Here is a 13,997-nt window from a genome sequence, read left to right as displayed (position 1 = left end):
ACTCATAACCAACTCATGCGTCAAAGGAGAAATTATTGAAATTAGAAAATCTCTGCATGTAACTTTTCACATCAAACTCATGGAATATAATACTTGGAAGGAAACTTATTAGAGTATTAAATGCTTGCCTTTAAAACAATAAGGTTCAAAATGGAACTAAGATCTAATATAAATTGAAGACCTATAGTAAATACAGAAGGAAGGAAATGAAAAGAACAGAAGTTCATGAAATGGAGAAACATACAAAAGAAAAGATCAATGAAACAAAAACTGCTTGTTTAAAAAGATAAGATTCATTTTTTTAAAGGCACAAATAAAATAGAATGAAAAAAAAGAACATAATCACAGATGCTACAGAGACAAACAGATAAAAGAATATTAAGAACAAGTCTCAACACATTCAACACATGTCAGAATGTTGATATAATGTGACGACTATGTAGAAAAATTGAACTTAGCAAAACATATCAAGGAGAAAGACAAAATCAGAATAATCTTTAACCATAAAAGAAATGCAATCAATAATCAGACATGTTACTATGAAGAAAACACCAAATTCAAAATGCTTTCTCTGAGTGCTACCAAACATTTGGGAATTGGATAATTTCATTCTTACACAGAGTGGAACAGAAAAAAACTCATGAACACAGACACAACAATTCCGAACAAATATTACCCAATCAAATCCAACAATGAATAGAAAAATCATGATCAAGTTAGGTGTATTCCAGGCATGCAAATGATTCATGTTAGAATTTTATCAATAGAATTTACCACATTATTTAATAGGTTAAACAGAAAAAAATACACTATCTCAATAGATGAAGAATATTAAATTCAATACCCATATATGACATTAAAAAGTATCTTAGCATATTTTCAAAAGAATAGAAATTTCCTTAACTTGATAGGAGGCATCTACAAAAAAAATATCCAGCAAACGTAGTTTATGGTGAGACATGGAAAGCACTCCCTGTAAGGTTAGGAATGAAGCGAAGATGTCCTCTCCATCATCCTTTCTCCCTTCTCTTTAGGACTGCACTGAGGTTTGAGCCAGCCCAGTCGTGAAGAAAAAGAAACATAAGTTTGAAGGGTGGCAATGTAAAATAGTGCAGCTGCTGTGGTAAACATGTATGGTGGTTCCTCTAAAAATTAAACAGAATTACCATATGATCCAATAATTCTATTTCTGGGCATATGTGGCTGTCAATCAAGTTCGTGAATTTGTTGCAACCATGTTGCTAACCTTTTTTGATATCAGAGGGATTATTCATTATGAATTTGTACCAACTGGACAAACGGTTAACCAAGTTTACTATTTGGAAGTGCTGAAAAGGCTGCATGAAAAAGTTAGACAAAAACGACTTTTCGCCAACAATTCATGGCTATTGCATCATGACAATGCACCAGCTCACACGGCACTGTCTGTGAGGGACTTTTTAGCCAGTAAACAAATCACTGTATTGAAATACCCTCCTTATTCACCTGATCTGGACCCCAATGACTTCTTTCTTTACCCGAAGATAAAGGAAATATTGAAAGGAAGACATTTGGATGACATTCAGGACATCGAGTGGAATATGACGACAGCTCTGATGGCCATTCCAGAAAAAGAGTTCTGAAATTGCTTTGAAAGGTAGACTAGGCACTGGTGTCGGTGCATAGTTTCCCAAGGGGAGCACTTCGAAGGTGACCATAGTGATATTCAGCAATGAGGTGTGTAGCACTTTCTCTAGGATGAGTTCGTGAACTATATTGTCCAACCTCATATACCAAAAGAATTGAATTCAGAGACACAAAGAGATATTGACACCCCCATGTTCACAGGAGCATTATGTCCAGTATCTAAAAGGTGAGAGTGATCCAAGTGTCCATTGACAGATAAATGGATATAAGCAAAACATGGTGTAAACATGCAATGGAATATTATTATTCAGCTTTATAAAGAAGGGAAATCCTGTCACATGCTACAACATGGATGAACATTGAAGACATTATGCTAAGTGAAGTAAGTTGGTCACAAAAGGACAAATACTATATTATTCAACTTATATAGGTCCCTAGAATAGTCAAATTCATAGAGACAGGAAGTAGAATGGTGGGTTCCCAGGGCAGGAGGAGTGGGAAGTTAGTGTTTAATGGGGACCAGTTTCATTTGGAAAGACGGAAAGGTTCTGGAGATGGATGATGGTGACGGGACATGACAATGTGACTCTACCTAATGCTGTTGAACTGTATACCTAAAAATGATTAAAATTTTATATTATGTACATTTTACCTCAAATTTTAAAAAGTTATAAGGATTCCAAAGGACGAAACAAAATTACTACTATGCAGATTTTATGACTGTCTGTAAACACTGCTCTCCTGAAGCCAGTACTGCCTACTAAGCCCAGGGTTTTTTGTTACCTATAGTTCATGAATGGGGATGTTTCAGAGCCTATCTGCAAAATTATGTCTTTTTTCTGAGAACAGAAAGTTTCCATTAGACTGTCAGAGGGGTCTATGACCCACAGAAACGTAAGAGTCCCTCTGAGCAGCCCCTCCCCGTGCTATTCACCTCACCGCCATTCTACTCCCACCCCGCAGCTCTGCAGACACAGCACAGGCTGTGACCTGACTCCGTCCCATCAGTATACTGGCTGGGATCTCTCACTCACCTTCAGTCTCCTTCCCACCTTCCTCACCCCTCTCTCCCCACCCCATCACCACTTTTCTCTTTCTTTCTCACTCAGGTGGTTTAAATGGGATACAAAATATATTCCTAAATCTTTCTTAAATAAGGTTTATATTTTTAATATGGGTGAGGCTCTGAAATCAACCAAACTTCAGGTTTTATCTCTTACTCTTCATTTCCTGGATGATAATAAAAAAGTTCAGCTCCAGCTCCGAGCCTGGAACCCAGAAAGTCTAGTTCTATAACCTTAAATAATGTTCAACTATACTTTCTTGCTAGTTTTATAGCTTGCATTTAATGTGGACTAAATTTTAACAAATGGAAGATGCTTGCTGAGTCCCGGGGGTGGTGGGGGTGGTGGTAAGAATTCTTGGAAGGGTTACACTTGGGATGATAACAAAGAAACTTCAACTTCAGAAACATCCAGGGGATGAAAACTGTTGCCAGCTTAATTTTCATCCAAATCCATTCTGAGACTTTTCTTTTTAACAAAATGCTTTTATTGCTATTTTTAAATGAAATGTACTGTTGGATACTTGCATGCAATATCAAAAGGCATTTATATTCTTTAACTCTTCCTTTTTGGTCAGAGAAAGTGGACAGAAAAAAAACTATAAAAAGCACAACAGAAACCAACTAGCGCCAGGCATCGAAGAAGACAGAGGATGGCCACTGGTTTCTCGTACACTGCGTAATAATGGTCAGTAGTCGTCGTAATTGACGCTGGCTCCATGTCGAAAACTGTGGGGGCTTCGGGGACCAATGGGGGCGTCTTCATCGTAGTGACGGTGGTAATCATAGTAGTCGTGTCCGTTCCGATCTCTGTTCAGCCAATAGGTGACATCATCTTCAAATTTCTGGAGAAGAGAGAAAACCACAGAGAATGGACGTAAGGACACACACACCCCCTGACCACATCTTGCCTCTGGCTTTCACTGTGGTGGTTTTTCTTTAATGCTTTCCAACCCTCACTAAGAATAACGCCCTGACATAGCGTTCCTGTGCTCAGGGGTCATTGCAGCCAGCTACAGAAAACTGATAAAAGGTATTTTCCCCCAAAGGAATACACACCCATACCCATGACAACTTCTGTCATATGAGCTCTAAATATATCCCAGACTTCAACATTTTTCTCTTTTTTTTTTGGTAAGTAAAACAGACGTCTGCCAACTACAGTAACAACTTGGCCTGCCCCTGCCCCACCCCACGCCCCACCGGCACCATCCGCATCTCACTGTGGCCGAAGCCGTCGTAGTACCTTCGTGTGCGGGGCCCACTCCAGTGCACACAGCAGATGCTACTCAGTGTTGGCTGAACTGAGTCAGCCCCAGCACTGCCATATGACAGCCATGGGACAGGGTGTTTGGGATGCTCCTGACATTGATTCTTAGACCTGTGGTGTATGGAAGAACAGGCACACGTGCCCTTGTTTGTTCCACAGACACTGAGTAAGTGGGCACAGCATGTCAGGCCCTGCCCTGGGACTGGAGGGCCCTCCACACAGGAAAGACATTCCCGGCCCTCAGGAAGCCCACAGTTCCCAAGAGACACATACGAAAGTGAACAGTTACAGTTAATACAAGCAAAAGGGAAGGAGGAGGACTGAGATGAGTGAGAAGCGTAGAACGGCGTTCAGGTTCACAGCTCGGGCACGGAGTCTTTGCTGTTAATCCATTTTTAGAGGAGAGACTAGTTTGCCATTGGCAGTGGTGAAGGGGCGCACAGTGCATTTGGATGAAACTCAGGACTTGGCCAGAGATTTGGTGTGAGGGCAAAAGGGCGGAGCAGACACAGATGTCCTGGGGAGGTTGGAGCGAGCGGGTGGACAACCGCTCAGGGCTTCAGGGCCAGTTTTCCTCAAAGGCTGGCCAGTGTACCCCGGCACCCAAATCTCTAGGGGTGCTGTAAAACACAGATCCCCGGGCACTGCGGCGTGCCTCCTGGACCAAACTTTCTGGTGGTTGGGCCTCAGGAATCTATTTTTATTTTAATAAGACTGCCAATGAATACTAATATCTGATAACTCCCTGAGGCTGGAAACCCCGGCCTTGCCCGTGATGGTGCTCTGTGGCCATCTGCTCTGGGTGAGCAGTGGGCCAATCATGCCAGTCTGAAGAGCAGGACTCCACGCTGGTCTCCGTTTACTTAGCCTGGGGGTGTTGGCGTTAGCCTCCGCCTCAAAAAGGAGAACACTAGTTTGTCTCCCAGTACTGCAGGTTTCCCAACAGCTAAATAATCTTGGTCCTTGATTTTTCTCATTTTAGCATCTTGTTTGATGTTTTGGCTTAAAATATATTTTTTCAATAAATTTTTACATGTTTTATGACTACAGAGTAATGCAGAGTAATGCATAATTTAAAATATGTATGTGGAAGGAAGGAAGCAAAGAAAAAGGGGGATCATAATTCCATTTCCAAAGACTGCCATTACTGACATTTTGATGGATTTCCTTCTAGTCTTGTCTATGCATGTTTAGTCATTAAAATCTTCCTTGATGCTCGCTTTTATTCTGCTTTTGTCATGAGACATTATTTTAGCCATTTCCCACAATACCCAGGTTCATGAACTGCAAATACTGGTAATCAAAGAAATGCAAAGTGCTAAATGATGATAGGACATTTTCATCTATCAAATAAGTAAATGTATTTAAGTTTTCAGTGAGAATACTAGATGTTGCTTAAGACGTGAGAAAATGGATGCCCTCAGACATGACTTATGAGAATATGCAATTTGGCAATACTTAATTACCCTTAAACGTAATCCTACCTTTGCTCCACTGACTCCACTGGGCAGAATCCAATACTAAATAAGAAACAAATTACACACAAAGATACAAATAATAGTACCTGCCTTTGAGGTTATTGTGAATGTTAAGTAAGTTCATTCATATAAGACCTAAAGTCATTCCTGGCAGAGTTTGGCTATTTGCACAAAAACAAAAAAATTATATTTGAGTAGCAAAAAGTTAATTGGGGAAAAATTAGTATGTCCAATGGATGGGAACAGGAAGAAAATTATGATATGACTACAGGCTTGCATTTTATGCAGCCTTTGAAAATGATGTCTCTTCAGGTCCCCCGCCCATTTTTAAATCAGATTGCTTGTATTTTTGTTGTTGAGTTGTATGAGTTCTTCATATATTTTGGAACTGGTCCCTTATCAGAGGTGTTGTTTGCAAATATCTTCTCCCATTTGGATGGTTGCCTTTTAGTTTTGTTGATGGTTTTTTTTGCTATGCAGAAGCGGTTTAGTTTGATGTAGACCAATTCATTTATTTTTGTCTCCCAATAAATTTAATTTTTTAAATGATGTCTCTAAAGAGTTTAATTTTTTTCACCTAATGTAGTATTTTGCATACACCCTCGGTTCACAATATGAATTGTGGGCCCTCCTTGGAGATGCCGCCCTTCATTGCTCCCTGGCGAGGGTGGAGGGCTGAGTGTTCTCCACGCCACGCCTCCCACACAACGCGCTCCTCCTGAGCCCCGCCCAGCCCTGTCAGTCACTCTGCAGGCTTACTCCCGTGCAGCAGAGTCCACCACCTTACCCCTGAGCTGTCTTACCTGTACCTGGTACCCAGGAGTCTGTGATTATAAAATTATTTTTCTTTAATTCGGGGAATATGTCCACTCACGCTACTTGGATGCATGACCTGAACCATCTTTTCCTGCAATTGCATTGACAAATTATCCCCAAAGCAAAGCATCTGCAAAGACCTGTCGCTCTTTAAAAGTTACTTTTTATCTCTTTCCATTGTCCTCATGAGTCTCTGCATCGATCTTGTTGTTTCTGACATTTTTTAAGGTAAGGATGAAAATGTTTGAGGGAGATTGTAAGTTATTTTAAGGACACCCAGACAAAACAGTTAAAAGTGTTCCTAGGAAAATCAGATTCTCGATGTTCCAGCCATTTGGGGCAGTGACCTCTCTGGAATTCTGCTTCCCAAACATATTAGGAGGGAGTCCCACTTGGCCATAGTGTAATGGAAAATTCCAGCTGATGTTCTCATATCAATGGTAATGTAATCTGATGCCTGGACAGCGATTGGCATTTAATGGGGGCTCAAATGTGTGCCTAAGAATGATGAAGATAACTTCTGTGCCCTATTCTCCCTACGCCACACTGGCCTGCAGGAAGCCAGGCCCCAGCAGGAGAGGATACCCACCGCCTCGTCGAAGCCCATGTAGAGGAACTGCTGGTACCACTGCTGGACCTCTGGCCGGCTCCGGTCCCACAGCTGCCGTTTCTGGCGCTTCAGGCTGCCTAAGAATTCTTTGGCTTTGCTTTCATCAACAGCCACTTCAGTCTTAGTTGGAGCCAGTGCTGAAATGATTAATGCCCACCCCAGAAGTACCAAGAATGATTTCTTTTCTTGTTGAGGTGAATAACTGCTCCACATTCCATCCCCCCAGTGCCACATGCGGAGATGGTTTTGGCTCAGCTTCATCCTTACCTGAGGCGTGATCATCAGTCTCCATGCTCCTTGTTCATAAGCGCTCCTATTTAGGAACAGCCATACAAAGGGGTGTGAGCTAACCTTCAACTTCTAAGGCCCAGGGTAGACGTGAAATTCAGCTCATCCTCTGCAGCCACTCACCAGACCACACGGAGGAGGCTGGTGGCTTACCCACTGGACTTTGCATTCAGGAAACAACTGGATGTCTAGTGCGACCCTGGTGGATGCTCATTGTACTTGCAAACAAGAGAATGCCGCTTAAGGACAGTAGGGAGAACGAAGGGCTGGAATGATGAGCCCTGAGAGGGCCAGGGCCAGCAGAGCAGCAGATGGGGTTGCTAGAACACACATTGCCACCTGGGGCCACCACCGCTGGGCCTCACGGATCATTGACGAGTCGACTGAGTCTTGCAGGGTACTGACGCTTGCTCTAACATGGCCAGGGCTCCCTCTCATGTCCTTCTGCGAGGCCTCAGCTGTGTGAAAGGCAACCCCTCTGCAGGATGTGCTGAGGGGAGGCGGCTGTGCCACTGGGCTTGCTCTTGGGGCCTGGCTTTGAGCCTCCCTCCCCTCATCTGCAAAACTGGACTGGCCGTGCCTGTCTCTGTGTTGTTATGCAGGCTGTACAGGATAATGGAAGTAAATGCCCTGTGTGTTCATTGCCACATGGGTAAATATCAGTGGGTTTGTTTTTTCACCTCTTGGTCATCTGTGTGTTTCTCTCATGGCCTGTTACACTGTTTCATACAAAGTAGGTGCTCCATATGGGTTTCTTGGCTGAATTGAATAAAAGTTGAGGCTGTACACATAGGAGTTGAGATTATCCTGGCGGTTTGTTCTCCAGCCCCACTTTTGTCAAGCTGGCCCTACGAGACCTTCCGTCATCCGGGTGTCCTTGGGGAGATAGTTGGCTGCCCAGCACATGGCGGGGGCCCTTGCGGGCACCTCAGAGGTTGAGGATGGACCAGAGCCTCATGAGCAGCTGGAAGTTCTAAGAAAGATGCCGGGAGCTCCCCTAGGAGCCCCCTGACCTGAGAGGGGCCACACGTGCTCAGCACCTGCAGGGGATCCCTGAGGCGCGGACTAGGAAGAGGGTGATAAGAACTTGCAGCCCCATCGGGAGCAGGCTTGAGCCTGCTAGAGTCCCCGCCAACTCAAAGTGACAGGAATAAGTGATTAAATGTTCACATCCGAAATGTGATCACATTTCCTAATTTCTAAGAGGTAGGTAACGGTTTAATTTTACAGGTGAAGACGAAAGTTCCAAGAGGGAAAATGGCCTTCACGAGACCACACAATTGGTCTGATGGATGGACCTGACAACGGCGGGCCCAGACTCACACTGTGTGCCTCCCAGACCGTTCTATTTCCACAACATTTTGCTGCCGTCTACCACGTTTATCTGAGTATTTTTCACAACAGGTGTTAGTAACAAAGAGGTTTTCTGTTGCACCCTCCCCCTAATAGCTAATTAGATATAGGGTACCAGTACAATACAATCTGTGCATACCCACTAACTGAGCTTTTCTGTGCTCTAAAGGACAGCTCTAAATTTAGATATGCTATAAAATAAACAGCATTCGATTAACACTGTAGCACTATTTCTTTTATTTCTGATTCTACACTGACAGCTTTCAGAAAAACAACCTTCAAACATTTAATGGCAATAATGTTTATCTAATAAAACATCACACCACACACCCACAGAAAAAGCTCTTCAGATCTGCTAACCTTTTAAGGAGTAAACACAAGACTCCAGTAAGCACATTTAACAATGCCATTTCATTTCAATCCCATTGAGAATGCAACCCTTATTCAATCGGGGCATATTTACCTTCCCGTTTTTGAAGCATCAGCTTGAGTTTATTTCCACTTGTGCCACCTAAAGGAATGAAAACAGAAGTCCGGTTCAGAGTTGCATTGTACCGTCTAATTTCTCAAATGCAAAAATCAGAGTTGGAAAAGTTCACTGCCTGCCCCCATCTTGACTTGGCACCTTGATAGTATTACAGTGTTTAGTGCTTGTTGTACTCCATGTCATGCAGGAAAAGCAGTTCAGGCTGCCCATGGCTCAGACTGGTGACAATGACCACGGCTGACCAAGCGCATTATGATTTGAGCTGGTCCCTGGGAAAAGCAACCTTGTTTTCTCAGCCCTAAAGTCTTATTATGAGGGCAGCCATCTGTCACATGTAACTTCTTCCTTCAGACTTTCACTTTTCATGGATCCCCCACAATTCATATCCACCTGGAACCTCTGAAGGTGAACTTATTTGGAAATCTGGTCTTTGTAGACATAATTACTTAAGGATCTTGAGGTGCTATCACGCTGGACTTAGGGTGGACTCTAAGTCCTGTGACTGATGTCCTTATACGAAGAGGAGAGGATGGAGAGAAGGCAGCCGTGTGAAGATGGAGGCAGGCAGAAATGGGAGTTACGCTGCCACAAGCCAAGGAACATGCCTTAGCACTCTAAAAATTCAGCCCGGTTTTGTGGCTTGCACTGATCATCTTATAATCACATGTTATTTATACCATTTGCTGTTATTTTTATTCAGTTCTGAAAGTGTTTCTAATCAGCCCAATCATTTTAACGGAAACGAACATGTCTGGCCAATAGAATCCCCTGCTTGGCCTGGTGAGCTGGTTTGAGGACCTATTGATGCCTCTGATCCTTAAGTGCTGCACGTAAGTATACGGCTCATCCTCTGAAGGGGAAAAGCCCAGTCTCAGAAGGAGTGAGCTGAGCATCTTCAGGTGGAAGGCACCAGTCTGGCCCCAGGGTGCACACGCACATTGACGTGGTGATGCTTATTTTCTCAGTGGGTCCCTAACCTGCCACTCCATGCACAGGACCCAAGGCCTGTGTTTCCATCTGCAAAAGTACAGTTTGCTGGGAAAAGGAGCCATAGCTTTTGCCAGATTCTCAAAAGTGTTTGGAGCCCAAATAAGATTAAGAAGCCCTGCTTAGTCTTAGGGGTAGATAGTTGGGGGTGGTAAATGCATTTGTAGTCAAAGGTCACAAATTGGCTGCCCACAGCTGAGCTTTCCCTGCAGATGTGTTTTATTGGCATTCCCAGTGTTTACAAAATTTGAATTTAAACATCTCTGGGCCCAAGTGAGTCCATAAACAGCCACTTCACCTCTTAGCCACCAGTAGGCATTTGAATTTGAGAGTTACCCAACTGCCTTTAGAGTAGGTACGCCAGGCAGGGAACCTGGTTTGGGAAGAATCTCTAGGGTCTACACTGAAGGACTGGGTGGTACAGGTGGTGTTGCCCTCACACCATGTCTTCTCTATGAGGGCTGGGTGTCTGCTGGACAGTGGGCTCAGGTATTAGCACAGTATGCAGCATCTATTGAAGAGTTCAGTGGTTTCCATCTTCTACACTCACGTCAGTCTGCAGTGATGTTTAAAGCAACTGCAATTTTAGGCTGCATTCATAAATGGTTAGCACCTTGCAAAACGAAAATAATTGTCCTCTTTCTTTTCTGTTGCTACTCTGATCAGACCACCCCTCTACATTTGGTTCAGTTCACATCTGATTTTCAGAAGGTCACAGAGAAACTGGAGTTGTGGTCAGAGGAGAGAGTCCAGGGAGGCGAGGGCCCATAAATGTGTTATATGAGGAATAAAGGAAAGGAATTTAGATGTGTAACCTAGAGATATGAAAAGTTCTAGGAGGAGAGCTACAGTTCTAAGGGGCCAAGTCACCATAGATTAGGACATGAAGTCAGGTTTGCCACACCAGAGCAGTCCCCCACAAAGTTGGCATAAGTCACCCAAGAGGTTTCACATCAAGAGTTGCTGGAAGCTTCTGAGCAAAAATAATTGGAGAGGAAATGAGGCTACCTCAGAGGGGGTCATTTGAAGGGGGTGGGACTACTTTTAAAGGCTGTACTTCTCCAACCTAAAGAGTCAGTGAAGAAACTGATAGAAACATTTGCCAAAGCAGATATGTTCCCTGGCACAAATATTAGCATTCATTACTATCTTAACATTTGTCGATCTCTAACAACTCATACAAAATTAAGTCCGTCCATCTGCTTGCCTTCTGTAAAAGCGCTGAACAATTAATGAATGAAATGTGATCTGATGTCGAAGTAGATATTGGGTTCAGGCATTTGTGATGAGGCTGTGGCAAATATCACTACTGCTCCAGAAATGAAAGCCTCACCAACTCACAGCAATACGACTGAAAAGCATGGAAAAATCCTAAATTATGAATTATTAATGAACTATTCATTTGCCACTCTGCCAATTACTACACACTGAACTTTAAATATTAACACATATGATTGGATACCACACTCAATTTGTTTGAAGAAAACAAAGAACAAGTGAATAACCGTGACTATTTTTTTCTGTAGTATGGATTTCTTTTTTCTTTTTTTTTTTTTTACCCCCACATCATCAGTCACTATTTCTAGGCTGTCATTATAGGCACTTCTGAATTTATTAAACCTAGTTACCTGGCATAGATCTCCCAGCAGATTCAGAATTGTAGGATGCCCCTTGAGGTGCTAACTATTAATAAATTGATCAAGAATGGCAATGATGATTTTTTTCCATTAAATGTTTTCGGATGTCGTAAAGAGCCACCTTTGAGACTCTACACAGATATAAAAATTTTCAATTTATGTCATAAGAACGTTTACATTCCAGCTCAATGATGATACTGTAATATTTTAACTGACCTTTTCACTACATTCTTTGTATTAACGAAATAAAATACAGATGCTAAAAAGGAATAGGCTTATATAGCCAATGCTCATTCGCTTTAGCGGGATGTGCTTCTCAAAATGGGAGGAACAAAGGCGAGAGGCAGATGACTCATGTGCTGGGAAAAGACTGATCAGCCTCCCTGTGGTTGTAGCTAAGAACAGCCGAGATCCTCCCTGCTTGCACATGGCCCCGCTGTCCTAAGGCCCGAGCTCCAACCTCAGGGCTCCTCCTGCATTTCTCCTCCCTCCCCTCCTGCAGGAGCTTGCTTTTCTGTACTTGCTTTGAATAAGTAAAATATAGGAGCTGAGCAACCCGGAGAGTGTACCATTTCATCAGATAGCGCCCAGCTATTTTTTCGTGGGACAAACACCAGTCTCAGGTTGCGGGCAAGTCACTTCTCACCTTCTAGTCCCTGTTCCCTGAGCAGTAGATCTGGGGTCACAGTCATGAGCCTCAAAGGCGCTCATGCATGCATGAGGCCGCTAGTGGACCACGAAGGATCACACAGCTGAAGGTAGCACTGTCCAGACATGGACATGTCAGTTCAGATGCCCTCGTAACTTAGGACCTGTGGACTCTAACACTTAGATGTCTAAACACCCACCAAATTCCTTCATTTTGGGAGTCTGTGTGAATGTGCACATTTTATAGGGAACTAAACCCGAATTTTCAACGGATTCGCTCCATGAAGTAGAGAAGGTGAAGCATTTCTTCTCCAAGAGCAGTTCGTCTATATTGGATGTAAACCCCGCTTGCTGCTTTGCATATCTGGAACTTGACCCAGCCGGGAAATGCCTGGAAGGGAATGTGGAAGAAGGCGCCTTTTGGCTCCCCTCAGTCTCAGGGTGTGGGGGCGGTTACCTCCGGATTCAAGTTCCTATTACCCCTTCCTCACTGAAGTTAGTGCTGAAACACTAACTGCTCCTTCTTTGAACCTTTGCCCCTCATTTCCCCCAAGGTTGTCACGCGTATCTCAGACCCCCGCCCTTGACCCTGGTACCCTGTCCTCCTGCCTAAGCACTCAACTTCCTAGTCCTGCAAGTGCAAAACGCAAACCTGGATCACCCTTTGGACCTTGTCGGTCACCCATCTCCCACTGGCACTGATCTCCTTCCCCGGCTCCCTGGCATCGCCCCACTTACCTGGGCCCAGACACAACAGCAGGAACAGAGCCAGCGCAGTCACGGCCAGGACTGCGGGCCGCGCGGAGGAGGAGGCCATGGCTGCACCAGGTGGGCAGGAGGGAAACACGCGCGTCGCTCGACTCTGCGCGGGAGGACTGGCGTGCGGGAGAGAGGGGCGCAGGCGGGCAAGTGCTTTCTGCGTCCCCGACGGGGCGGGACCCGCGGGTGGGCGCGGTGCCAGCGGGCCGTGGGCCAAGCGGCCTCGCGGGGCGCATCCGAGCCCTGCTCCTTGGCGGCGGCTCCAAGACCCTGGATGCTCGCGATGCTGGCGGCGACGCCCAGAACCGCCGGGGGCCGAGCGCGGTGTGGCCAGCGAGAAGCAGCGAGGTCCCGGCTGCCGAAGGAGGGACTGACGCCGTCCAGGAGGGAAAAGGCTGCCGCCAGGGGAGGGTGGGAGACTGGCTGTCTTCCCCAGGCCGGGTCGCCCCTTCTCGCCGCCCCTGCCTCTCGCCGCAGCCCGCGCGCTGACCGCTCCTGTGGTCCTTGCCTCTCCGCGCTAGTCCTTCCTTGCCTTTTCATTCTGCTCTCCGCCAGGGCCTGGCTCCTGCCTTGGCTTATAAAGTGGCCTCTGGAATTTCCTTACTTCCCCACACTACCCTTAAAGATGCCTTTGACGGTGCTGAGTTTGGGATATTTTGAAAGACTCCATAGTCTGGGCTCAGAGCTGCAGTCCAGGAAAACATCTCGTCCCAAACTACTCTCATAGAAAAGCCTTTCAGAAACGAAGAACTGCGTGACCTCCATAGGTGTTCACAGAACAAACGAGTCCCACTGTGCGCTCTGAGATCCACGTCAGTGACACTAAAGCGAGGCCCACGAAAGGCCTCACAGAAGGCAGGGTGCTGTGGTGCAGGAGCCCTAAGACAAACGTGTCCAGCTGACCTTGAGCGGGTCACCGGAGTAGTCTCTCTGGGCCCCCATCCACAACATGGCAGCAATATTGAAATTACCTTT

General features: G+C 44.9%; 1 protein-coding gene across 1 annotated transcript; it reads right to left on the bottom strand.

Moving 5' to 3' along the window:
• Positions 1–3,148: 3,148 nt before the first annotated feature.
• Positions 3,149–13,434, bottom strand: ECRG4 (ECRG4 augurin precursor). The gene is made up of 4 exons (XM_033102355.1): positions 13,002–13,434; positions 8,968–9,015; positions 6,843–7,000; positions 3,149–3,534 (listed from the first exon to the last, which is right to left on the bottom strand). Exons 1-4 carry the CDS (start codon positions 13,078–13,080, stop codon positions 3,379–3,381), a joined length of 441 nt encoding a protein of 146 aa, XP_032958246.1. The 5' UTR covers positions 13,081–13,434; the 3' UTR covers positions 3,149–3,378.
• Between the last annotated feature and the right edge of the window lie 563 nt (positions 13,435–13,997).

This window comes from Rhinolophus ferrumequinum, unplaced genomic scaffold (genome assembly GCF_004115265.2).
Source record: "Rhinolophus ferrumequinum isolate MPI-CBG mRhiFer1 unplaced genomic scaffold, mRhiFer1_v1.p scaffold_87_arrow_ctg1_1, whole genome shotgun sequence".
Lineage (NCBI taxonomy): Eukaryota > Metazoa > Chordata > Mammalia > Chiroptera > Rhinolophidae > Rhinolophus > Rhinolophus ferrumequinum.
The sequence above is the reverse complement of the archived record's forward strand: the minus strand, read 5'-3'. Positions and strand labels throughout refer to the sequence as shown.

What these genes read in the sequence shown, in the direction of transcription:
- ECRG4 (XM_033102355.1), bottom strand. Translation starts at nt 13,080, where the DNA reads ATGGCCTCCTCCTCCGCGCGGCCCGCAGTCCTGGCCGTGACTGCGCTG. An exon ending in GCTGTTGTGTCTGGGCCCAG is followed by an intron (nt 9,016 to 13,001) that starts GTAAGTGGGGCG and finishes TCATTCCTTTAG; the next exon opens with GTGGCACAAGTGGAAATAAA. An exon ending in ACATGGGCTTCGACGAGGCG is followed by an intron (nt 3,535 to 6,842) that starts GTGGGTATCCTC and finishes TCTCTTCTCCAG; the next exon opens with AAATTTGAAGATGATGTCAC.